This window comes from Sapajus apella, unplaced genomic scaffold (assembly GCF_009761245.1).
Source record: "Sapajus apella isolate SASKATOON/1434 unplaced genomic scaffold, GSC_monkey_1.0 scaffold73, whole genome shotgun sequence".
NCBI classification, from domain to species: domain Eukaryota; kingdom Metazoa; phylum Chordata; class Mammalia; order Primates; family Cebidae; genus Sapajus; species Sapajus apella.
The window spans coordinates 6,580,302-6,608,166 of record NW_022437013.1 but is presented as its reverse complement, the minus strand read 5'-3'; the positions used below and the strand labels follow the sequence as shown (position 1 = coordinate 6,608,166).

Here is a 27,865-nt window from a genome sequence, read left to right as displayed (position 1 = left end):
CTGTGTTTTTTTTTTTTTTCCCATCTGGTAACAGAGACAGCTACTAAGTGACTCATAGACAGTTAGTGTTTACAGCGTGGATATGCTGGGCAAAGGGATAGTCTAGATCTCAAGAGGAGTGGAATGGGACAACATGAGATTTCATCATGCTACTCAGAATGGCGTGCAATTCAAAACTTACAAATTATTTATTTCTTGAATTTTCTATGTAATATTTTCAGAACACAGGTGATGGAAACCATGGATAACAAAACCATGGATAAGGAAGAACTGCTGTATTTTTAGAATTGAATGTACTTTAGTATCATAAATAATCCAGAGTTTGTCTTCTACCTTTTAGATTTACTACTAGCAGAATATTGGAGTTTTTTCTTGTATTTTTATTTTGGTATATACATTTAATTTGTTCATGAGTAACAAAATGAATCATGATAGTTTATTCAAAGGTTTCCCATGTAAATATCTAAGATGGGATCAATTCAATCCAAAATGTAATAGTATACCTATTATGTGACTTAAAATGAGCTAGATATTTGATTTACAAGTTCAGAAAAAAATACATATATTCCCAGCCCAAGATTCTTAATTTTTTAAAATAAAAGGATGTAAGGAAAAAAAGACTTTAGTTTAAAAAACTCTTACCATAATGCAGAAACATGAGTCACAAATAGATCTTATTCACCTACAAGTGTATGTATTAAGTGAGGAAGTAAGCATTCAGTAGGTGATGTTGAACACTAGCACTTTATTGTAAAGGTCATAATCTTCATGAGTACAGCAGTAAGCCCTGCAGTAGAGATTTAGAGTGAAAGTATATGTTGCCATTATTATTGGAAAAACTTATTTTAATTGTGAAAGTGGGTATGAATTCTTCTAAGCCTCTGTTGGAAAAAAAAAAGCATAATGCAAATATTCATTGAGCAAAAACGGTTTATATATATGTGAATTGTCTCTTACCCAAAAGAAACTTTCAATGTAATTAAGGAGTTAAGACTTGCATATATGAAGCCATTATATACATGACAGAGTAAGAACCTACCCCAACCTCTTAAGCCAGGTAAACTCTCTTTGTCCAGGAATGTTTCATGAAAGAAGTGAGTTTTTCTTTCCTTGTTAAGAGACTGTCATCCAGGCTGGCCTGCAGTGGCACGATCACGGCTCAATATAGCCTTGACCCCCTTAGCTCAAGTCATCCTCCCACCTCAGCCTCCTGGGACTACAGGCACGTACCACCACACCCAGCTAATCTTTTTATTTTTTGTAGAGACAGAGCATCTTCCTTTGTTGCACAGGCTGGTCTTAAATTCCTGGGCTCAAGCAATCCTCCAGCCTTGGCTTCCCAAAGTGCTAGAGCCACAACACTCAGCCAGAAGTGGGATTTGAGACGCCCACCAAAGAATTGATAGACTTCTTGTGTTACAGTGAAAATCACCTTTTTCAGTAGAACCTTCTATAGCTTTTGGTTGACATGCTTATTGGAAGCTATGGATTATATTGTGGCACAGCAGGGATGATAAACACAGGCTCTGAAGTCAGACTGTTTGAATCCAAATTTGGATTTCACCACTTACTAGCTCTGTTCATATAACATGGGGATAATAACAGTATCTTCTTAATAGGGTTGTTAAGGATTAATGAGAATAATACACCTACATACTGTGAGAATAGAGAGCTATGTAGTCTGATTTGTTTTGGTTCAAATCCCATTTCTGCCACTTACTAAAACTTTAGGCACTTGGCTTCTCAAGATTCAGTTTTCTCATTTGTAAATGTAAATGATGATGCCTAACTCACAGGACTGTTGTGATGATTGAATGAAGCAATTTATATCAAGCACTTACTGGAGTACCTGACATATAATAAAAGCTCTATAAATAATATTATGTTCTTATACAATCTAAGTCATGTAGACACTTCAGTGTTATCTTTTTATTTATGTTTTCAGGGTGAGCCTGGTCTGCCTGGATACCCAGGGAACCCTGGTATCAAAGGTTCTGTGGGAGATCCTGGTTTGCCTGGATTACCAGGAACCCCTGGAGCAAAAGGACAACCAGGCCTTCCTGGATTCCCAGGTAAATTTTCTTCTCTTAAGTGCTTCATTCTTTCCTTCCTTATCTACTCCAGTCAGTATCACAGAGAAGCTTCTTATTTGTCAGACTTGCTTTTTATTTTCCAATCAGATACTGACTAGCAACATAATATCCAACTATCTCTTTACCTTTTCTTTGTCCAAATTTATTTCTGTATTAAATGAGAATGAATATTATTGACTCAGTAGGACAATATCCTGTGGGCATAGAGACTATTTGGTGGAGCATTTTTCAATCTTTGACTGCTGGCCACAAATCAATTAAGAACCCTTGCTATTTTTTTAGGTAATAATATATACTTCCAAACCTCTGCCTGCAGCTGATTCTCTTAGAAAGGTGTGCACAGACACACAGCTGGTAGCGGTTAGTAGAACAATCATAAAGTTCCTTCAAATGGCAAGGACTGAGTCACTCAAGAGATCTTAGCATTATAGTCAATTATGTAGCCTGAACTAGATTATTATAGTACCTACTTTTTTAGGATTGAATTTAATTTTTTGTTTTTTGAATTACACAGTGGCATGGATGAATGACTCTTTCCTTTTTATTCAAGTGAAGCATACATATAGTAAATAAAGTATGCTTAAGAATATAGACGAGTTTTTACCTAAGCATATATATCTGTGAATTGACCAGATGTATCAAGATATGAAATAGTTTCTTCACCCCATGAAGTTTACCCATGCCCCTACACACACCCCTACCCTGAGGTAACCACTGCTATGACTTCTTTTTTTTTTTTTTTTTTTTGAGACGGAGTTTCGCTCTTATTACCCAGGCTGGAGTGCAATGGCGCGATCTCGGCTCACCACAACCTCCGCCTCCTGGGTTCAGGCAATTCTCCTGTCTCAGCCTCCTGAGTAGCTGGGATTACAGGCACGCGCCACCATGCCCAGCTGATTTTTTTGTATTTTTAGTAGAGACGGGGTTTCACCATGTTGACCAGGATGGTCTCGATCTCTTGACCTCATGATCCACCTGCCTTGGCCTCCCAAAGTGCTGGGATTACAGGCGTGAGCCACCGCGCCAGGCCCCACTGCTATGACTTCTATTACCATCAGTTAATTTTGCATGTTATTGAAATTCATATAAGTGAAATCATACAGTGATCCTTGTATCTGGCTTTTTTCAGTCATCATTATGTCTAAAACATTCATTTATTTTGTTAAACATGTTAGTAGTTTGATCTTTATCGTTGCTATATAATATTCCATTGAAAAATATACCACAGTTAATTACACATTCTCCTGTTGATGGACTTTTGGGTTGTTTCCAGTTTGGGACTATTATTTTTAAAAATGCTATTAACATTCTTTTACATATTTTTTGGTAAACACATACATTGATTTCTCTTAGACAAAAACTTAGTAGTAGAAATGCTGAATCACAGGGTAGGTGTACATTGAACTTTAGTAAATGCTGCCAAACAGTTTTCCAATGTGGTTTGTAAATTGCAGTTTCAACAGCAATGTATGAAATGTCAGTTCTCCGATTGCCCATGTCCTCACCATCACTGCATAGTGTTGGTCTTAATTTTATCTGTTTTGGTGAGTATATAGAAGCATCTTATTGAGGTTTGAATTTACATTTTCCTAATGAATAATAGCATTAATCACCTTTTTATTATACTATTTCCCATTTGGATAGCATCTTTTTGAAGTTTCTTCTCAAGTACTTTTGTTCATTTTTTATTGAATTGTCAGTCCCTTTTCAAATTGATTCAGAGCCATTCTTTATATACTCAAGATATGAGTCCTTTGTGAGATACATATATTGAAATATGTTCTCTATGTCTCATATTTGCCTTTCCTAATGCTGCTGTTGTGTAATGAACAAAAGTTATTAATTTCAATAAAATCCAGAGTATCAATCTTTCCTTTCATGGATAGTGGGTTTTCTTTATTCAATTCAATAAATATTTGTCTACTTGAGGTTATGGAAATAATCTCCTAATTTTTATAACACGTTTAATGTTTAAACTTTCATATTTGGCTTATGATCTATCTCAAATAAAAATATTTTTACAGTGTCAGGTAGGGGTCAAAGTTCATTTTTCTTTCCAGCACAGTTATCCAATTGTTTGCTACACTATTTTTTTTTTTAAAGAACCTAAACGTATCCAGTCACTCCTTTGTCAGAAAGTCAAATGACTATATATGTGGTGGGCTATTTCCATATTCTGTATTCTGTTCCAATAGTATATTTTCTATTTCTGCTTTAACATAACACTGAATTACTGTAAATTTATATTGGGCCTTGAAAAATGGTAGGTAAGTACTAGAACTTTGTTTCAGCTTTTTAAAGCTTGTCTTGGCTATTGTGAGTCTTTTGCAGGGGAAATCAGTTTATCAATTTTCATTTAAAGTATCTGTAGGGATTTTTAAGTTTGCAGTAAATCTCTAGGTAAGGTAGAGGATAATTGATATTTTGACAATATTCAACCTTCCAATAAAACAGACATGTTTTCTATGTGGGTATTGGATTTAATTTAACAATTAAATTATGTGGGTATTGGATTTAATTTAACAATATGCTGCACTTTTCATTTTTTGAATCTTGAACATATTTTGTTAAATTTATCTCTAGAAATTCGATGCTTTCTGGTGGCATTTAAATGGTATTGCTTTTCCTAGTTCATCTTCCAGTTGTTTCTTGGAAGTATATAGAACTAATTGATTTAGGAATATTGAAATTGTATATAAGAAAATTGTTGATTTCACTTATTAAAATGCTGAGTTTATAGATTTTTTTAAGTAAAATATAACCTCAGATATTTCTATTTCTTCTTTTTCATTTCTTTATACCTTTTATTTGTTTTTCATGCTTAATTGCACCGGTTAGGACCTACAATACAATGTTTAATAGAAGTGGTTATAGTTGACATCATTATCTTTTTTCTAAACTCCAAGGGAGAATGTTTGCTCTTTTTCCATTAAACGTAATGTTAGTGCCAGGGTTTTTGTACACATATTTTATTAAATTAAGGAAATCTCTTTCTATTCCTACTATAATGAGAATTTTTATAAATAATGTATTTGAGTTTTATCAAATTCTTTTTCTGAATCTACAGAGATGATAATGTGTTTTATTCTCCTTTACTCTTGATATAGTGAATTACACTGTTTGATATTTTATGTCAAAACAACCCTGCATTCTTGGGATAAACTCCAAGATGATCATGCTGTATAAAATTATATTTAAGTATTATTGGACTGGATTTACTGTTTTTTAAAAATTGTATATGGCCATGAGTGTTATTGGCCTAAGATTTTCTTTTCACATAGTGTCTTTGTCAATGTTTTAGTATAGGGATTTATTTGCCTCACGAGCTTAGTATTAGTATAGTATAACTTTTTCTATATAATTTTTATTTTTACCTGTCTGTGTATTAAAAATATGTCTCTTAGGAATCAATATACATTTATATCTTGCTTCTTTTCCAGTCCAACAATCTTTCCCATTTATTTGGAGTGTTTAGTCTATTTATATTTAATGCATATTGTTAAGTTTGGATTTTAGTCTGCCACATTGCTATTTGTTTTATGATCCTCCTTTGTCCCTGATTTCCTGTTCTAATTGGGTTCATCAGATATGCTATGGTATTCCATTCTGTCTCTTCTATTGACTTTTATCTCTATTGGCTTTTAAGCTCTCCCTCTTTCTACTGTTTTTAAATGATTGCTCCAAAGATTTCAGTGTGCACTCATAATTTAACATATTCTGCATTTAATTAATATTATATGACTTCACATATAATGTAAGATTGTTATAACAGTATAATTTTATTTACATATAATGTTCTTTTGTGTGATTGTGTTCATATATTTTATATGATTATTATATAGGTAACAAATTTTACAATTAATTTCTATTACTATTGCTTTAAACAGTCTCTTCTAAATAATTTAATATGAGAAAACCAATTTTCATGTTTACCTACATATTTACATTTCTAGTATTCTACCCTCCTGTGTAGCAGACTTCTATTTGGTATCATTCCCTAAAGCTTGATGTTCTTCCACTGTCATTTATTGTCAAGTGATTTTGCTGGTGACAGATTCTCTCACCTTTAATTTATCTGCAATTGTCTTTGTTTTAGTTTCATTTTAAATAAATACTGGATATAGAAATCTGTTTTTGATATTTGTTGCCTTTACCACTTTAAATATTTCTTTCACTGTCTTTTGGTCTTCATTTTTCCTGATAATAACACAATAATTATTTTTATTGTTTTGCTTGTTTATGTCTGTTTTTTTCTCTGGATACATTTGAGATTTTCTCTCTGTAATTGGTTTTCAATAGTTTCTTTTTGTTGTGGTTAGTTATGGCTGTATTTATTTTGCCCTGTATTCATTGATATTCCTGGATCTGTAGGGTTGTTATTTTTTAATAACTTTGAAAAATCTCAGCTATCATTTCTTCATATACAGTCATGTGTCACATAATGACATTTTGGTCAACAACAAACCACGTTTATGGGGGTGGTCCCATATGATTTTCATAGAACTGAAAATTTCCTATCACCTAGTGATGTCATAGCCATAGTAACATTGTATCACAACTCATTCCTCATGTGTTTGTGGTGATGCTGATGTAAACAAACCTATTGCACTGCCAGTCATATAAAAGTATAGCACATATAATTATGTATGATACATTATACATGATAAGGATAATAAATGACTATGTTACTGGTTTATGTATTTTTTACACTGTACTTCATATTGTTATTTTAGAGTGTACTCTTTCTACTTATAAAAGTAAAGTTAACTGTGAAACAGCCTCAGACAGGTCCGCCAGGAAGTATGCCAGAAGAAGTCATTGTTATCATAGGAGATGACAGCTCCATGTGTATTATTGCCCCTGAAGACCCTGCAGTGTGATAAGATGTGGAGGTGGAAGACAGTGATATTGATGATCCTGATTCTGTGTGGGCCTAGGCTAATGTGTGTGTGTTTGCGTCCTAGTTTTTAACCAAAAAAAACAGCTTGAAAAGATTAAAAAAAATAAAACATTGTAGCAATAGGAAAAAAGCTTACAAAATAAGGATGTAAAGAAAATATTTTTGTGTAGTTGTACAAATGTGTTTGTATTTTAAGCTGAGTATTATGATTACAAAATAGCCAGAAAGTTAAAACAAAAGTTTATAATGATAAAAAGTTACAGTAAGATAAGGTTAATATATTATTTAAGAAAGAAAAGTATTTGTTAATTTAGTGTGGCCTAAGTGTACTGTGTTTTAAAAAGCCTACTGTAGTGTATAGTATTGTCCTAGGCCTTTGCATTCATTCACTACTCACTCACTGACTCACCCAGTACAACTTTCAGTCCTGCAAGCTCCATTCATGGTAAGTGCCCTGTACAAGTGTACCATTTTTTATTGTTTATATTGTATTTTTACTGTACTGTTTCTAGGTTTAGATATACAAATACTTAACATTGTATTATAATTGCCTACAGGATGAAGTACAGTTACATGCTATATAGATTTGTAGCCTGGGAGCAATAGGCTCTACTGTATGACCTAATACCATCTAGGTTTGTATAAATACACTTCATATGTTTGCACAATGACAAAATTGCCCAACAGCTCATTTCTTAGAACACACCCCAGTTGTTAAGTGACACATAACTGTATTTCTTCTATCATGTTTTCTTCTCTTCTTTTAAAATGCATTGACACACATATTAGATCACTTGATACTGTATCACAGGTCACTCAGGCTCTTGCTATATTTTCCATCTTTATTCTCTTTGAGCTTTAATTTGGATGATTATTATCCGCTACCTTCAAGTTTACTGCTTTTTAATGTGTTCAATATTCTGTTAATCTCCACGAAAATTTAATTTCCATTTGGTTCTTTTAAGAGTTACCATATTTTTTCAGAAATTCCCTAATTTTCACCCATTATATACATTTTGCCTATAGATTCTTTAACATATTTTTATGGCTATTTTAAAGATTTTTTCAGCTTGTTCCAATATTTCAGATATCCATGGGTCCATTTCTATTGGTAGTTTTGTTTTTTTGAATAAGGACCACATATTCAAGTTTCTTCAAATTTGCTAATTTTTCGTCTATGCCGAATGCTGTGGATAGTATGGTATAAAGATTCTGGATTCTATTAAATTTCTTGAATAATGTTGAATATTGTTCTAGCTGGCAGTTCAATTCCTGATATCAACTTGATCTTGCAGTGATGGAGTTTTAGATTTTGTTATAGCAGGGCTATTTCCAATGGCCTTTGTCTTATGTGTATCACTTGGACTTGGCATATGGGCTTTACTCTTAATATGTGGCTTTTCTGGGGTAATTTCCTTAAAAAAGTTATTTAGTATTTCTTACAGTGAAGTCTGTAAGCAACAAATTGTCTTAGCTGTCATTCATTAGAAAACATTTCCATTGTGCTTTCATTTGGTATTGAGTTATATAGTAGACAGAATTCTAAGATCTCTGCACCAAGATGCCTGGCCCCTATTTATTCAGTCAAAAGCCAATCTAGGTACTGCTCTTGGAAGGCTTTTTCAGTTGTGATTAAACTCCTAAATTAGTCAATCTTAGGATATGGAGATATTCTGGATGGGCTTAATCTAATCACATGAACTGTTTAAAAGCAGAGCAATTTCTCCAAGTGGTGGTGGTAGAGGAATTCAGAGAGATTCAAAGCATTAGTGGGATTCCACGTAAAAGAGGATCTCCATTGCTCAGATGGAGAAGGCCCATGAAATGGGAATGCCAGTGGCCCTCAGGACCAGAGAATGGTTTCCAGTAGCTAGTTAGCAAGGAAACTTGGAACTTACTCTTGCTTCCCCAAGGAACTAAATTTAGCCAACAACCCGAATGAGCCTGGAAGTGCATCTTTCCCCATGACAACCAGATAAGAGCCTAGCCAGACCAATACCTTGATTTTTGGCTTTATGCTAAGCAGAGAATCCAGCTCAGCTATGCCCAGAATATTACCTACAGAAATGGTAAGATAATAAATGGGTATTGTTTTAAGTCATTAAGTTTGGGGTAATTTGTTACATAGCAATAGAAAACTAATGCACTACTCTTTTGGTGATTATTATTTACTTTCCTCCTAAATATGCCTGTTACTGTTTATTTTAGGGTCTTTAAATAGTTGCTTTTTGTATTCTGTCAAGTTTTTAATTATAATCAGTGAGAAAAAGAGGTTGTAGTGGGCTTGCTCTATCTTGGCTTGCCTCAAAAGTGTTTAGCGGTAAATTTAAGAAAATATTTGTATGGTATATTCACTGAAAACTATAAAATCTGCTATGAGAAACTTTTAAATACAAAAATAAATGAAGAAATAGATCATACTTATGGAATGGAAGATCAAAATTGTTAGGAAGCCCTTATCCTTAGTAAACCAATGCAGAAACAGAAAACCAAGTACTGCATGTTCTCATTCATATGTGGGAGCTGAACAATGAGAACACATGGACACAAGGAGGGAAACAACACACACTGGCCTGTGGAGGTGGGAGTGGCGTGTGGGTCGGAGGGAGAGAAAGCATCAGGAAAAATAGCTAATGTATGCTGGCCTTAATTCTTAGGTGATGGGTTGATAGGTGCAGCAAACACCATGACACATGCTTACCTATGTAACAAACCTGCACATCCTGCACTTGTACCCCAGAACTTAAAATAACAATAAAAGAAATTTTAGAAATAGATGCCAGTTGTCTCTAAAGTCATACATAGATTTAAAGTGATTCCAATTAATAACCCAAAAACCTTTTTATGGTAACAGTTGACAAATGGATTCTAAAATGTGTATGGGAATGAAAAGGACATATCCAAAACAATATTGAAAAATGAAAACTAGTTGGAAGACTTAACACTAGTTGATTTCAAGATGTGCAATAATTAAGAATATATGGTACTTGATAAGCATTGAGAAATAGATCAATGAAACAGAATATGGAAGATAAAGACTCATATAGTAAATTGACTTTTGATAAAAGTATCAAATAAATTTATTAGGGAAAGCAGATTCTTTTCAACAAATGGCCCTGAGACAGCTAGATATTCATATGGGGAAAAAACAAAACTTAATTCATACATTACATGGTACAGAAAAAAATTGTGTTTAATTGGATCTTAGTCTGAACATAAAAGCTAAAACCATAAAGCTTTTAGAGGAAAACATAGATAGATATTTTCATGACTTGGCATAGGCAGATTTTCTTAGGATACAAAAAGCAGTAACTGTAAAAGAAAAAAACTGATACATTAAACTTAAAATTTTAAACTTCTTTTTATTAAAAGACACCACAGGAAAATGAATGGGAAAGCCACAGACAAAGAGAAAATATTTGCAAAACATAGACCTGAAAAATGACTGATGTCTAGGATATGTAAAAAAACTTCAGCAGCTCCATAATAACAAGACGTATTATACAATTTTGAAAAATAGAGAAAACTTTGAGCAGATATTCCACAAAAGAGATATACAAGTGGCCAATAAGCACATGAAAAGGTGATCAGTGTCATTAGTCATCAGAGACATGCAAATTAAAACCACAACTAAGTAGTTCTACATACCTACCAGAATGTCTATCATTACAGTTACTGATATCATCACAAAGGTTGTGCTAGTATCTGGAACAACTGGAATTTCTACAGGTTGTTCTGAGTGTGAAATGGTTTGGCAGTTTTTTAAGAAAATACAACATATTCCTACTTTTTGACCCAGCAATTCCACCTCTTGTTATTAACCTAAGACAAATTAAGGCAGAGGTCTACAAAAACGCCTGTTCAGAAATATTCATAGCAGCTTTATTTATGATAGGTAAAAGCAGGAAATAAAACAGATGTTTATAAATAGGAAAATGGATATTTGTAATAGCGAAAACCTGTCAATAAACCAAAATTCCAGCAACAGGAATGGATTTTTTAAATTATGGTATATTCATTTAATGGAGTTCTATAAATTGTACCAGTATAATTTGGTGGTAGTTGTTTTTATGTTTATGAATATGTAATAATGCCAACTTCAGGATAAATGAATTTAAAACATAAAATTATTGTTAAAAATAGGCAGCAAACACCAGCACCTTTTGGGTATCTTTTTGTCTTCATTGTTTCTATACTAGCACTATAAATTATAAGTTTGAATTGTAGCTCGTAAAGCAATATGGTTTTTCTTTTATTTTTAAATTGAGTTTTTTACTCTAGGAACCCCAGGCCCTCCTGGACCAAAAGGTATTAGTGGCCCTCCTGGGAACCCTGGCCTTCCAGGAGAACCTGGTCCTGTAGGTAAGCATGAAAAATAAGAGTTTGCTGTTCTAAAAAACTAATGTCTATCATATTCAGTTTGGGAACGTCAAATCATATTCAGCTGTGAACATTTTCAATAAAAGGAAATATGGTATCATTCACTTAATACTGTGTGTTAGGTACAGCATGAATAACTCTTAATAAAAAGTACTTAAAATTGGCTGGGCAAGGTGGCTCAAGCCTGAAATCCCAACACTTTGGGAGGCCGAGGTGGGAGGATCACTTGAGGTCAGGAGCTTGAGGCTAGTTTGGCCAACATGGTAATACCCCATCTCTATTAAAAATACAAAATATTAGCTGGGCCTGGTGGTTGGCTCCTATAATCCCAGCTACTCAGGAGGCTGAGGCACTATTATCGCTTGAACCCAAAGGATAGAGGTTGTAGTGAGCCAAGATCACACCACTGCACTCCAGGCTGGATGATAAAGCAAGACCCTCAAAAAAAAAAAAAAAAAAGTACTTAAAATTATCATTATGTGACCTTATTTTCTAGGCCCACTTTTTCCAGGGAGAGTTAATTCAAGTGTCCTATAATAGAAACTTTGATTTTTTTAGGATGGCAGGCTGTAGTAATTTTGTTTGTTGATTGATTTCAAAGTTAATAACTTCTCTTGGCCCCATATGAGGCCAATAATGCACCCCACTACCCTTCGCACCTTACTCTCTTAGATATTCTGAAACTATATTAAAATGAAGAACTTGAAGGTTTTAGATGTTGAATGACTATTCCTTATTTTGATTATCCTCCTTCATATTTTTATGCTTCATTTTTATAACATTTTGTGATCCAAAGGAGTGTCGCAAAAGCACCTTGGGTCTTTTGGATAGAGAAGGGAGCATATGGAAGTAAAAGGGAGTTGGAAATTGGGAAACTGGATGTAACCTGCTGTACTCTATTTTTTAGGTGGTGGAGGTCGTCCTGGGCAACCAGGGCCTCCAGGTGAAAAAGGCAAACCCGGTCAAGATGGTATTCCTGGACCAGCTGGACAGAAGGGTGAACCAGGTACTATATTGTTTTCATTTTTCCTGTTTTTCTAATTTCTTCCTTGTTGACTCTAACTGGCCTTTTTATTACCCACAGTGAAATTATATCTTCTTTCTTACTTTCTAAGCTACCATACACTTTCCCCTTCCTAGTTACTATCTATCTTCCTCTTCATCCTGGGAATATTAGCTCATGTATCTTGATCAAGTTGCCTCCCTCTTACAAAAAACTCCAAATCTTTTTTTGTCTAATTTTTCATATCATAAAGAAGTTAGCTAGCTTCTGCAAATTTCTCTGTGGTTTACTATGCAATCGATACTTCATTTATATTTTTTCATATAAAGATATATTGAACATTCATCACAAATAGAATATATGTTTAGATAGTTTTCTTATGTTAGAATTATAGTTCTATGTTGGAAATAAATCTTCTGCATGTCTCATGTAATATACATTGTTGCACTTAATGAAAACCTCAATGATCTAAACATAATTTGGACTTGTTTCCATTATTATTATCCTCTTGAGACTTTTTTGTTTTGTACTCTGACAGGTCAACCAGGCTTTGGAAACCCAGGACCCCCTGGACTTCCAGGACTTTCTGGTAAACCTTAATAAAACATGCTAAATCAATCTGTAGAATGAGAGTATTTCCAAATACATCTATTTTTCCATCTCCACCATTTACTATCATAAAATGCATATAAGAAGCCAAAAAATCCAAAAGCTAGTGTTATATATTAAAACATTTATTATTTAGCAACTTAGTTTAAGGAGTTGTGTTAAATAAAAATGTATCTGTAAGGAAATTTACATGTAGATATCTCTTCATTAAATGCATAAATAAATGCCGAGGAAATGATAAAGAAAGAAGGCAAAATTGTAGGAAGTTAAGAAAGTCTGTAGATATATATCAATAATAAAAATGTTTCTTGAAAGTTCAGTCTTAATATATGTTTTGCATATTTGGATGGATATGTGTACACTCAATCTACCCTCCTTATCTTTTGCTTACTCTTACTGTGAGCACCAAATAGTAGAAGGACTGAATGTATATACAGACATGTATGTTTATGTTCTGAAATGACTGCTAACCATTCTATGGAGATTTTCTCAAACCATACACATATCTCTTGAAAAGTCACATAGATATCTTTCCCATGGCAGCAACATGAAAATTATTATTTTAAAATGCCACTGTTATATTGCTCTTAAAAGTGTCAGAGGTAGAGGAAAAATGTTGAGAACAATTTTGCTAGACAGTGATTATAAATATTGGGTAGAATGGTGTTAGGGGACACATAACAACCATTGAAGAGCCATATCTTTCATTAGGCTCAAAATTAGACTCAAAATATTTGCTTTAGAAATTTCCTCCATCCATCTTGAAACTATATTTAAAGATACTTTATACTTTTTTTCTCATAGCTATTGGTCATGTGATCATTGCTCCTTCTTAACACAAAGGATACCTTTTAGGATGAAAGCTATTATTGTTTCTACATTTCTATATATACTCTAATAAATGCTTACACATACATATATTTAATAGGAAGAATGGTTTTCTGGGTGGGTTTGGGATTTGGTAGGAGATAGAGATGACTCCTGTTAATTCCATTACTTGCCCTAATATGTGTGAATAGCTAACCTTATAGGCAAGCCTGTAACTCAGTGTTATTTAATATATCCTCTAATTACACTTTACTTTCATAGGCCAAAAGGGTGATGGAGGATTACCTGGGATTCCTGGAAATCCTGGCCTTCCAGGTCCAAAGGGCGAACCAGGCTTTCATGGTTTCCCTGGTGTTCAGGGTCCTCCAGGCCCTCCTGGTTCTCCGGGTCCAGCTCTGGAAGGACCTAAAGGCAATCCTGGGCCCCAAGGTCCTCCTGGGAGACCAGGTATGTCAATGAGTGGTAGGGTAATGGTTTATTTATTAGTCCATGTATTTCATTTTGCTGGCAGGTTATTCAGTCTTTAAGACTTTAGATTTTTTCCAGTGCATTGTAGGATGTTAAAAAAAGAGACTTTAGAATTTGTAATATAAGAACTTCTTACAAGTAAATAGCTTGGTTCATAGCTAACTCCATCTATTTCCATGGTTCTAATAATTTGCTTTAGTAATGCATTTTATCATTTACATAGATGAAGTAAAACAACTTAGAGAATAAAGGAAATGATGGTTTTATTAGTCTTGTTACTAAAAGGTAAAACTATACTGTTAACCTGTCAGCAAAATGCTGTCTGCATTTTTAAATGTGAGCTTCTCAGCATGTCATCACAGAAATCATTTTAGTGATCACCCAATAGATGCTTGTGGTCCATACCAAAAGTATTGCTATGGTTCTGTCATATGATCAGCAAATCTCACCAGGCACAATAAAAAAAAAATTATCTTCCATAGGAACTAGGCAATCAAATTTATCTCCAGCATCACAGCATGATCAAATTGACTAGTGATCTCTTCATACCAACCTCATGTCTATACCTCATTTGTCTTGCGTTCACTGCTCTAGTAGTCTCAATTTTGCATCCAGTGTTCACTTTTTCATTTTGTATCTGTGCTGTGCCATTTTGTTTTACTAATTTTGGAAATGCTTATTTTCATCCTGGATTAATGTCGCTGAGCCTAGTCACTGGTAATAGGTTATTAACAGATTTTGAGAACTGATATTCAAATTTTACATTCCTGGTCATTGAAAACTTGAAAGTAAATGTCCTTTTATTCTTTGAAAGTCTCTGACATTATAAAAATGCATTTCAAAATGAAAAATTTCATTTATATTACAGTAAAATCTAAAGTGATTGGAGTTCATTTTAATAAGATGTTCTAAAAACATGAATTAAATGGGATAACATACTGTGTTCAAAGGATCATTTTCAAAACCAAATTTTATCTGATCTGATGTAATCTGATGGAAAGTATTATTTAAAGTTTTATGTTTGTTTACTATTGAAGAAAACCAGTGAAAATCTCCTCGGCCATGTTAACTCTCTTGCATGTAATGTAGAGAATTGAAGCAAGTATCTTGCTTGATTTTGCATGCAGTAATTCAAATAAACCAAACTATTATCCCTTTTATATTTTAATCATCACTGTGGTTATTCATTCTTACTAGTAATGAATGAGTAATGAGCACACTGTTGAACATTACTTTGAAATATGTTGGTATCAAGCCATTAGTCACAAAGATGCCTTAAAAATTGCATTTTTAAAAGAAATAATAATGAAAGTAGAAGAATACACACCTGATGAGTGTTTGTGACTTCTCAATTTATTTCATAAACTATAAATTAAAACTGAGTTGTAAACCCTATTGCTCTTAGAATTGATTGTTCCCAGTCTGAGCTCATAGTAATGATTATGAAAAAAATTAAATTTGGCCTTTAAAAATATACCACAGTGTGCTGCTTTCATTTTAGTGTTGTCACTAAGTGGTGATAATTTGGTTTATATACAGATGCATGAATATGAACTTTCAGAGTATTCTTTTATTGAATTAAGTTTTAACTTGAAAGTATTTAGTGTAATGCTTTTTAGTTTTTTGATATTTCTAACAATTTTGCTATTTTTCCTTTTTGTCAATGATGACATTGGGCCTTGGTGAACTTTGATCCCTATCCAGGTCCTACAGGTTAGATCCTTAACTCCAAAGTAGTAACTGCATGAAGTTTGAAATTTTCTAATGTATTTATATAAATATATTTATATATTTGTGTATGTATAAATATATATACAAATATGTCTGTATGTATGTATATGTGTATATTTATCTACACACACCTGTACCTAATGTTTTAAAGTGTTTGAATGTATTTTAAAAGCATATATGCCAATTCAATTATTACATAATGACTTATCTCTTCAAGTTTTCAGGAACTTGTGGAACCAAGTGTTTCTATCTATTGGAAAGACCCAAAATGACTCAACTAGGAAAACTAATTCAACATTTAAAAATTCATATTTGTGACATTTTCAGTTGAAAATTTATAGTACCTAAAACAGGCTTATATACTTTACCTTTCTTTGAAGTATGTTTCTTATGTTTAATTTATATCTGTTAATGCAAACGAATTGAACTAGCCTTCAAAAGAACATTCTTTTTTTTTCCCATTTATTTTACTGCATTTTAGGTTTTGGGGTACATGTGAAGAACATGCAAAATTGTTGCATAGGTACACACGTGGCAGTGTGATTTGCTGCCTTCCTCCCCATCACCTACATCTGGCATTTCTCCCCTTGCTATCTCTCCCCAGCTACCCACCCCCCACCATCCCTCCCCTATTTCCCCCCAACTGACTCCAGTGTGTAGTGCTCCCCTCCCTTTCTCCATGTGTTCTCATTGCTCAACACCCACCTATGAGTGAGAACATGCAGTGTTTGATCTTCTGCTCTTCTGTCAGTTTGCTGAGAATGATGGTTTCCAGGTTCATCCATGTCCCTACAAAGGGCCCAAACTCATCGTTTTTGATGGCTGCATAATATTCCATGGTGTATATGTGCCACATTTTCCCTATCCAGTCTATCGTCGATGGGCATTTGGGTTGGTTCCAGGTCTTTGCTATTGTAAACAGTGCTGCATTGAACATTCATGTGCACGTGTCCTTATAGTAGAACGATTTGTAATCCTTTGGATATATACCCAGTAACGGGATTGCTGAGTCAAATGGAATTTCTATTTCTAGGTCCTTGAGGAATCGCCACACTGTCTTCCACAATGGTTGAACTAATTTACACTCCCACCAACGTGCAAAGTGTTCCTATTTCTCCACATCCACTCCAGCATCTGTTGTCTCCAGGTGTTTTAATGATCGCCATTCTAACTGGCGTGAGATGGTATCTCAATGTTGTTTTGACTTGCATTTCTCTGATGACCAGTGATAATGAGCATTTTTTCATATGTTTGTTGGCCTCATGTATGTCTTCTTTTGTAAAGTGTCTGTTCATATCCTTTGCCCACTTTTGAATGGGCTTGTTAGTTTTTTTCTTGTAAATCTGTTTTAGTTCTTTGTAAATTCTAGATATCAGGCCTTTGTCAGATGGGTAAACTGCAAAAATTTTTCCCATTCTGTTGGTTGCCGATTCACTCTAATGACTGTTTCTTTTGTTGTGTAGAAGCTGTGGAGTTTGATTAGGCCCCATTTGTCTATTCTGGCTTTTGTTGTCAATGCTTTTGGTGTTTTGGTCATGAAGTCCTTGCCTACACCTATGTCTTGAATGGTTTTGCCTAGATTTTCTTCTAGGGTTTTTATGGTGTTAGGTCTTATGTTTAAGTCTTTAATCCATCTAGAGTTAATTTTAGTGTAAGGTGTCAGGAAGGGGTCCAGTTTCTGCTTTCTGCACATGGCTAGCCAGCTTTCCCAACACCATTTATTGAACAGGGAATCCTTTCCCCATTGCTTGTTTTTGTCTGGTTTGTCAAAGATCAGATGGTTGTAGATATGTTGTGTTGCCTCCGAGACCTCTGTTCTGTTCCATTAGTCTATATCTCTGTTTTGGTACCAGTACCATGCTGTTTTGATTACTGTAGCCCTGTAGTATAGTTTGAAGTCCGGTAGTGTGATGCCTCCTGCTTTGTTCTTTTTGCTTAGAATTGACTTGGCTATGCGGGCTCTCTTTTGGCTCCATATGAAGTTTAAGGTGGTTTTTTCCAGTTCGGCAAAGAAGGTCATTGGTAACTTGATGGGGATAGCATTGAATCTGTAAATTACTTTGGGCAGTATGGCCATTTTCACGATATTGATTCTTCCTAACCATGAACATGGAATGTTTCTCCATCTGTTTGTGTCCTCTCTTATTTTGTTGAGCAGTGGCTTGTAGTTCTCCTTGAAGAGGTCCTTTACGTTCCTTGTTAGTTGTGTTCCTAGGTATTTTATTCTCTTTGTGGCAATTGTGAACGGAAGTTTGTTCTTGATTTGGCTCTCTTTAAGTCTCTTATTGGTGTATAGGAATGCATGTGATTTTTGCACATTGACTTTGTATCCTGAGACTTTGCTGAAGTTCCTTATCAGTTTCAGATTTGGGGCTGAGGCGATGGGGTGTTCTAGATATACACTCATGTCTTCTGCAAATAGAGACAATTTGACTTCCTCCTTTCCTATTTGAATGCCCTTCATTTCTTTTTCTTGCCTGATTGCTCTGGCTAGAACCTCTAATACTATATCGAATAGGAGTGATGAGAGAGGGCATCCTTGTCTGGTGCCACATTTCAAGGGGAATGCTTCCAGTTTTTGCCCATTCAGTATGATATTGACTGTTGGTTTGTCATAAATAGCTTTTATTATTTTGAGATACGTTCCATCAATACCTAGCTTATTGAGGGTTTTTAGCATAAAGGGCTATTGAATTTTGTCAAAGGCCTTCTCTGCATCAATTGAGATAATCATGTGGTTTTTGTCTTTGGTTCTGTTTATGTGGTGAATTACGTTTATAGACTTGCGTATGTTGAACCAGTCTTGCATCCCCGGGATGAAGCCTACTTGATCATGGTGGATAAGCTTTTTGATGTGCTGTTGCAATCGGCTTGTCAGTATTTTATTGAAGATTTTTGCATCTATGTTCATCATGGATATTGGCCTGAAGTTTTCTTTTCCTGCAGAGTCTCTGCCGGGTTTTGGAATCAGGATGATGTTGGTCTCATAAAATGATTTGGGAAGAATTCCCTCTTTTTGTATTGTTTGGAATAGTTTCAGAAGGAATGATACCAGCTCATCTTTGTATGTCTGGTAGAATTCAGCTGTGAACCCGTCTGGACCTGGGCTTTTTTTGGGTGGTAAGTTCTTAATTGCTGCCTCCACTTCAGACCTTGTTATGGGTCTGTTCAGGGTTTCGGCTTCTTCCTGGTTTAGGCTTGGGAGGAGGCCAGTATCCAGGAATTTATCCATTTCTTCCAGGTTTATTAGTTTATGTGCATAGAGTTGTTTGTAATAATCTCTGATGATGGTTTGAATTTCTGTGGAATCTGTGGTGATATCCCCTTTATCGTTTTTTATTGCATCAATTTGATTATTCTCTCTTTTCTTTTTTATTAATCTGGCTAGTGGTCTATTTTGTTGATCTTTTCAAAAAACCAGCTCCTGGATTTATTGATTTTTTGAAGGGTTTTTTGTGTCTCTATCTCCTTCAGTTCTGCTCTGATCTTAGCTATTTCTCGTCTTCTGCTAGACTTTGAGATTTTTTGATCTTACTCGTCTAGCTCCTTCAGTTTTGACGATAGGGTGTCAATTTTTGATCTCTCCTTGCTTCTCATGTGGGCACTTATTGCTATATATTGTCCTCTAGAGACTGCTTTAAATGTGTCCCAGAGATTCTGGTATGTTGTGTCTTCATTCTCGTTGGTTTCGAAGAACATCTTTATTTCTGTCTTCATTTCATTGTTTATCCAGTCAACATTCATGAGCAAGTTGTTCAGTTTCCATGAAGCTGTGCGGTTCTGGGTTAGTTTTTGAATTCTGAGTTCTAACTTGATTGCACTGTGGTCTGAGAGACTGTTTGTTACGATTTCTGTTCTTTTGCATTTGCTGAGTAGTGATTTACTCCCAATTATGTGGTCAATTTTAGAGTAGGTGTGATGTGGTGCTGAGAAGAATGTATATTCTGTGGATTTGGGGTGGAGAGTTCTGTAAATGTCTATTAGGTTTGCTTGGTCCAGGTCTGAGTTCAAGTCCTGGATATCCTTGTTAATTTTCCATCTGGTTGAACTGTCTAATATTGACAATGGGGTGTTAAAGTCTCCCACTATTATTGTGTGGGAGTCTAAGTCTCTTTGTAAGTCATTAAGAACTTGCCTTATGTATGTGGGTGCTCCTGTATTGGGTGCGTATATATTTAGGATCGTTAGCTCTTCTTGTTGCATTGATCCTTTTACCATTACATAATGTCCTTCTTTGTCTCTTTTGATCTTTGTTGCTTTAAAGTCTAATTTATCAGAGATGAGAATTGCAACGCCTGCTCTTTTTGCTCTCCATTTGCTTGGTAAATCTTCCTCCATCCCTTTATTTTGAGCCTTTGTGTACCCTTGCATGTGAGATGGGTTTCCTGGATACAGCACACTGATGGGTTTTGGCTTTTTATCCAATTTGCCAGTCTGTGTCTTTTGATTGGGGCATTTAGTCCATTTACATTTAGGGTTAATATTGTTATGTGCGAATTTGATACTGCCATTTTGGTGCTAGCTGGATGTTTTGCCCTTTAGTTGAGCTGCTACTTGTTGTTCCTTTATATGTGTAGAGCCTCTTTCAAGAGCTCTTGTAGAGCTGGCCTGGTGGTGACGAAATCTCTGAGTACTTGCATGTTCCCAAAGGATTTTATTTTTCCTTCACTTATGAAGCTTAGTTTGGCTGGATAGGAGATTCTGGGTTGAAAGTTCTTTTCTTTAAGGATGTTGAATATTGGCCCCCACTGTCTTCTGGCTTGTAGGGTTTCTGCTGAGAGATCTGCTGTGAGTCTGATGGGCTTCCCTTTGTGGGTAACCTGACCTTTCTCTCTGGCTGCCCTTAGTATTTTCTCCTTCATTTCAGCCCTGGTGAATATGACGATTATGTGCCTTGGGGTTGCTCTTCTTGACGAATATCTTTGTGGTGGTCTCTGTATTTCCTGGATTTGAATGTTTGCCTGCCTTGCTAGGTTGGGGAAGTTTTCCTGGATAATATCCTGAAGAGTATTTTCCAGCTTGGATTCATTCTCTTCGTCGCATTCAGGTACGCCTATCAAACGTAGATTAGGTCTTTTCACATAGTCCCACATTTCTTGGAGATTTTGTTCATTCCTTTTTACCCTTTTTTCTCCAGTTTTGCCTTCCCATTTTATTTCATTAAGTTGATCTTCGACCTCTGATATCCTTTCTTCTGCTTGGTCAGTTTGGCTGTTGATACTTGTGCATGCTTCGTGAAGTTCTCGTGTTGCGTTTTTCAGCTCCATCAATTCACTTATATTCCTTTCTATTTTGTCCATTCTCGTTAGCATTTCGTCAAATCTTTTTTCAAGGTTCTTAGTTTCTTGGCATTTGGTTAGAACATGTTCTTTAAGTTCACAGAAGTTTCTTACTACCCACCTTCTGAAGTCTGATTCTGTCATTTCATCACACTCGTTCTCCATCCAACCTTGTTCCTTTGCTGGTGAGGAGTTGTGATCTCTTGTAGGAAGAGAAGTGTTCTGGTTTCGGGTGTTTTCATCCTTTTTGCACTGGTTTCTTCCCATCTTTAAGGATTTATCCACCTGTCGACTTTGTAGTTGCTGGCTTTCAGATTGGGTCTCAAATCTTTCAGATTGACGTTCTGTTTGTTGATGATGAGGTTATTTCTGTTTCTTGGTTTTCCTTCTGACAGTCTGGCCCCTCTGCTGTAGGTCTGCTGAGGTTCATTCCAGGCCCTGCTTGCCTGGGGTTCACCTGCAGCAGCTGCTGAACAGTAAGGGTTGTTATCAGTTTTCTTCTGCTGCTATCTTTGTCCCAGAAGGATACCCGCCTAGTGTCAATCTGATCTCTCCTTTATGAGGTGTCTCTTTGGATATATAGGGGTCCGGAAGCTGCTTGAGGAGACTGTCTCTTCTTTATAGGAGCTCAAATGTTGAGCTGTGAGCTCTGTTGTTCATTCAGAGCTGCTGGACAGGTACATTTAGGTCTGCTGCAGCAGAACTCATAAACTGCTTTTTGTTCCCAGGTGCTCTGTCCCAGGGATTTAGGGCTTTATTTATGAGTTTCCATTATGCTGCTCCCTTCTTTTTTTTAACTTCAGACCTGCCCTGCCCAGCAAGGAGGCAGCCTAGTCACTGTCGGCCTGTAGAGGCTTTGCTGAGCTGCTGTGGGCTCCGCCCAGCTGCCGAGTGAACTTCCTTGCATTCCTGTTTATATTGGTGTAGTTAGAACTGCTTTGGCCATGGTGGCCCACCTCTGTTGAGTCGGAGTCTCTCTGCTGTGGCGGGTTGCCTTGGCAACGGCGGGCTGCCTCAGCACTGGCGGGTTGCCTTGGCAACGGCGGGCTGCCTCAGCAATGGTGGGTTGCCTTGGAAATGGCACGCTGCCTCAACATTGGCCGACTACCTCCATCATGGCAGGCTGCCTCGGTAATGGCGGACGCCCCTCCCCCACAGAGCTGGACCGTCCCGGGTTCAGCTGCGCTTGCTGTGAAACTCTCAATCCACAGTTTCTGATTGCTGTTCTTTTGTGGGGATGGGACCAGCCGAGCCTGATCGCCTGGCTCCCTGCCTCAGAGCCTTTTTTAAGTTTGTGTTCCAGTCGCCTGTTGAAGAGGCGCCGGGGTCTGTTTGTTTTCCCCTGCGGCTACTCACTGTGCTGGCTTAAACAGGGGTACTGAGGTTTGTGGCACTTTTTTTTTTGTTTTTATTTTTTGCCCTGGAATCTACTGCCCTGGTTCCCTGCTCAGTCCCCTTTTTAAACAGACGAATGGGCGACTTCCCGTGGCTCCAATCGCCAGCCAAAAGGGCACATGGACCGGTGTATTTTGTATGGAGAACCGCTGCTAGGGGTGCTAACAAAGCAACCGCACGGGGCAAAGTAGCGGCGCTGGCCGAAACAGCCGCGCTGGCGACCTGTGGAGCTCCTCTGCCTGGGAATTTCCTAGTCTGTGGGCAATAAAAATGCGGCGTCCACTCACCCTCTGCGCCTTCACTGGGAGCTGCAATCCTGAGCTGTTCCTAAATGGCCATCTTGGATCCTCTCTCTGTTTGCACACTTTTTTCGAATATTCTTTCTTTTAAGCAATAATATGCATTGGCTGGGCGCAGTGGCTCATGCCTTTAATCCCAGCACTTTGGGAGGCCGAAGTGGGTGCATCATGAGGTTAGGAGTTCAAGACCAGCCTGGCCAAGATGGTGAAACCCCATCTCTACTAAAAATACAAAAATTAGCTGGGTGATGTGACAGGTGCCTGCAATCCCTGGTACTCAGGAGGCTGAAGCAGGAGAATCACTTGAACCTGGAGGGCAGAGGTTGCAGTGAGCCAAGATCATACCACTGCACTCCAGCCTGGGTGAGAGTGAGACTCCCTCTCAAAAAGAAAAAAAAACATGTGTATATATGTGTGTGTGTGTGTGTGTGTGTGGATGTGTGTGTGTGGATGTTTTATCAGATCCTGAAAATATGTAATTCTTGACTTGCCATATCTTTTGCAGGTTTTCAGACTATCCTATCTTTACATTTTGGGTTGTCACAAAGTTCCAAATTCTACTGCTATTAAAAATGGACTAATAGGGCTGGAGGTGGTGGCTCACAGCTGTAATCCCGACACTTTAGGAAGCTGAGGTTGGTGGATCACCCGAGGTCAGGAGTTTGAGACCAGCCTGACCAATGAGGTGAAACCTTGTGTCTACTAAAAATACAAAAGGCCGGACGTGGTGGCTCACGCCTGTAATCCTAGCACTTTGGGAGGCCTAGGCTGGCAGATCACAAGGTCAGGAGTTCAAGACCAGCCTGTCCAACATGGTGAAACACCATCTCTACTAAAAAATACAAAAATTAGCTTGGCATGGTGGCACACACCTGTAATCCCAGCTACTCAGGAGGCTGAGGCAGGAGAATCACGTGAACCCAGGAGGCAGAAGTTGCAGTGAGCCGAGATCACGTCACTGCCCTCCAGCCTGGGCAACAGAGCAAGACTCCGTCTCAAAAACTAAATAAATAAAAACACAAAAATTAGCTGGTCTTGTGGGCGTGCACCTGTAGTCCCAGCTACTTAGAAGGCTGAGAAAGGAGAATTGCTTGAACCTGGGAAGCAACTGTTATAGTGAGCCAAGATTGTGCCACTGCACGCCAGCACAGATTAGAAAGTTCTTAATCTTATTTTCATTATACACATGTAAACAGTACAAACCAAAGAACAATTACCAAGAGCTACTCAATGGAAAATTGCTGATTCATAGTGAAAGATGTTTACCTAATTACCAGCAAAAAGAACCACAAATATTTGAATGTATTTATTATTATTCAAGGTAAATAGTCCTTTTCAAATTTGTAAGAAAGAATTAGAAGAGATAATAGTATACCTCATGATGTCTGGCTATTGAGAATGGCAGGACATTTTTTGGTCATATAAAATTAAAAACCTAATTTTTCAAGATTGCTTTTAGGAAACCATTTATTTCTATCTGAATTGATTCTCTAATTTCTTACTGCACTGCAAACACATTATTTGATAGAACCATAGAATGTCAGATCTAGAAGGGACCTAAGTTTCACCTATGTTAAGGAGTAATAGTACCGAATAAAATCTGTCCACAAGACAACAGCAAAATTCTATGTAGGTCATATAAGGTGGGACTCAAAATTACTTTAAAGTACCCCCTAGTCTTCACTTTATCTTAATGATAGTTAAATAGTATGCACTGTTACTCTTTTCGATGACATCATTTAAGAACACAAGACAAATTTTATTCTAGACTATTGCAATAGAGTAGAAACTATTGCAGTAGGAGAGAGACTGAGCTCAACTTCAAATACAACAAAGAAAAGTGATTATTTATAGCCAAGGAGCAGAGAGGGTCAGTAATGGAAAATTACTAAGAGAAGACATCAAGGGTAGGGAGAGGTAGGTTCTTGCTCAAGTGCCCCAACAAGATTTTGCCAGAAACAGGCCAAGTATTTAGACATCAAAAGTGAGAGATGAGGAACTTGATCACATATCAAGGGTGAAGGGACTCTCTCTAAACTGATTTAGCAGGATTATTGATGTAACTGGATACGGAAGGCCAAAAAGTAGGCCCAAAGATGAGGCCTAATTGAGAGGAAGGCTCAGAGTAGCCTGTCTAAAGTTTGTTCAAGGAGTCTTTGTCACATATGAAAAAAATTGAGGCCCAAAGAGGTTAAGAAACTTGCTCAAGGTAATGCTGTTAGTTACTGGCATAGCTGGGACTCTGACTTAATGCTCCCCAGTGATCAATTTGATGTCTATTCTACAGGGAGCAGACTGTTCCCTGTATCCACTTTCTTGTTTTCTGTTACTTTAAAAGCTCCATCAACCCCCTCCATCAACCAGATTGCTTCTTGTGTTCTTCTTAAATGATGTCATCGAACAGTGCATACTATTTAACTATCATTAAGACAAAGCGAGGACTAGGGGGTACTTTGAAGTAGTTTTGAGTCCCACCTTATATGACCTACATAGAATTTTGCTGCTTTGATTACTGCCAAACTCTACTGTTAGCTAGGAAATTTCTTTCTTCTGAATTACTATAATATACTGAAAAAAGAAAAATTAAAGCAGCCACAATTTCTTTAAAACCAATTTAACAATTTCTCATTTACCAAATGTGCTCTAAATTGCATAGTTGTTGGAACTTGGTCTCTGTGATGTTTTCTTCTTTGCAATAGTTGAAGACTACAACCTTAAGTGGAAACTAAACTTAAAATATACCAGTCAATTCATCAGTATACCTTTAGTTTAATTACTACTTACGGACAAGATTTTAGGGTTTTGTTTTGTTTTCTTTTTCAGTTAAACTTTGTTATATGGTTGAAAAATAATGGATTGTGAGTCTCATATAAAAAAATTGACTTGGCATATAGCTCATTAAAATGTTACCTTTTAAACTAGAGTCTTAGAAGTTTTGCTATGATACAATCCAAAGTTTTCCTTGCTAATTACTCAGGCTGAAATGTCATATTTCAATGAAATATTTTTCAGAGAGTTCTTGTTATTGGCCCCTCTATATCAAACACACATATAAAGTGCCTTTACTTAAACTCTTAATTATCTGAGGTGGGAATTCTAATTTATTTAACTAATTTTGTGGCCAGACTCTGCTCTAAGTATTGTCTTAGTTTGCTGTCTGTGATTTAAAAATCATTTAAATGTACAGAAGCCAATATTTAGCTTTCTGAATTTCATAGTATCAAATGCTTTGAAAGTTTTTTTAGGAAATAATGATAATGTTTCCTATTTATATGGCATGCCACAATTTACATCATATAATGTACTTTTTATTTTAAGCTTCTTAAGGGCAGAGTTTGAGTGTTGCTCATCTTTGTGTTTCCTGTAGCACCTGGCACATGGCAGACTTTAGGCCAGTATTTTAAAACTTGAATTTGATCTTTAAAATATTCCTGTGAGGGAGGTTAGGGCAGATAACACTATTCCCATTATACGGGTAAGAAAACATGCTCAGAAAGATTGAATTGCCCAAAGTCATATAGTTATTAAGTAGCAGAGTCAAAAATAAATCCTAGGCCTTCGAAGTCCTAGGATTCATTGCTCTAACACAATTTATTCTCCCTGCTAACATTCAGTGCTTATAAATCATAGCAAGACTTGTAAGAAAAGAAAATTGTGTTTATAGTCAATTAACACTAACCAAGGGGTGCTCTATTTGTAGGCTTTTAATCTTTTTATTTAATGATCCTTCTTTTAATAGTGAATAGCCTGTCTTAGTATATGCATTGAATAATAATAAAGTAAATATGATATTTTCTGTGGTTTGGGGTGGGATATTGCATGCCAAAACATTTTCAAATACCCCTTCACTGACAGTCTTCACATCTTGGAAAAGTTGAATCTTTATTTTTGTGTTCAATGGTGTACAAATATATATTGGCTTTTTCTCTTCAAGTAACTTATTGCAAGTAGTATAATAACAATAATTGGCTGGGCACGGTGGCTCATGCCTGTAATCCCAGCACTTTGGGAGGCTGAGGCAGGTGGATCACCTGAGGTCAGGAGTTCAAGACCAGCCTGGTCAACATGGTGAGACTTTGTCTCTACTAAAAATACAAAAAATTAGCCAGATGTGGTGGTGGGCACCTGTAATCCCAGCTACTTGGGAGGCCAAGGCAGGAGAATCTTTAGAACCCAGAAGGCGGAGGTTGTAGTGAGCTGAGGTTGCACCATTGTACTCCAGCCTGGGCCACAGAGCGTCTCAAAAAATAATAATAATAATAATTGAATAAATAGTAATAAGAAAGCCTCCTGATGAATTATGAAAAAAATCAGAATGTAAAATGCTTTTCAAATACAAACAAAAGTACAGTTGGTAATGGCCATTGTTTACTCATGTTTTGATTTTTCTGTTCAATCACCTATGATCCTTGTATTTATTGCCAATAAGGCCTTTAAAGTTAACTGTATCTTTTGAAGCAGTCTGAGCATATCAAGAAATTGGCATCCAGTGTTTTTATTAAAAGATAACACAAGCCAAGATATACTCCAGCATTAATCTAAAATGACCCATTTGCTAAAGGAATTTGAAGGCTGTTGGTGAAATGGTACTATCTCGCCAACTTTAATGTTTTGAGAAGCTAACCTTAGTAAAGCCACAGTAGCAGTGTTAACATGATGTCTTCAGTAGAGTTTTCTATTTTTTGGATTAACGAAGGCCAATAGCTTATCCTTTAAAATTAGCTCTATTTGAAAAGGTTTGGCTCTCCATACTTCTATATGGTTCTGTTTGCATACTGATTATGCTGTAAATATAAGAAATGCTGGCAAAGAACATTATTGTTTTAACTTGTACTATAATGTGAACCACTTCTAACTCATAATCTTATTTTGTACTGTGT

At 36.3% G+C, this 27,865-nt stretch overlaps 1 protein-coding gene across 4 annotated transcripts in view; it reads left to right on the top strand.

Annotated features, from left to right (window-relative positions):
- Positions 1 to 27,865, top strand: part of COL4A5 (collagen type IV alpha 5 chain) — a 265,691-nt gene that overhangs the window by 214,773 nt on the left and 23,053 nt on the right. For 2 of the 4 annotated variants that reach the window (XM_032250872.1, XM_032250874.1), the window contains exons 37-42: positions 1,946 to 2,072; positions 11,275 to 11,355; positions 12,281 to 12,379; positions 12,915 to 12,965; positions 14,075 to 14,260; positions 15,986 to 15,994. In XM_032250872.1, coding sequence (XP_032106763.1) covers positions 1,946 to 2,072; positions 11,275 to 11,355; positions 12,281 to 12,379; positions 12,915 to 12,965; positions 14,075 to 14,260; positions 15,986 to 15,994 — 553 coding nt within the window. The remainder of the gene's footprint in view (positions 1 to 1,945; positions 2,073 to 11,274; positions 11,356 to 12,280; positions 12,380 to 12,914; positions 12,966 to 14,074; positions 14,261 to 15,985; positions 15,995 to 27,865) is intronic. The other 2 variants (XM_032250876.1, XM_032250873.1) reach the window with 1 other exon arrangement.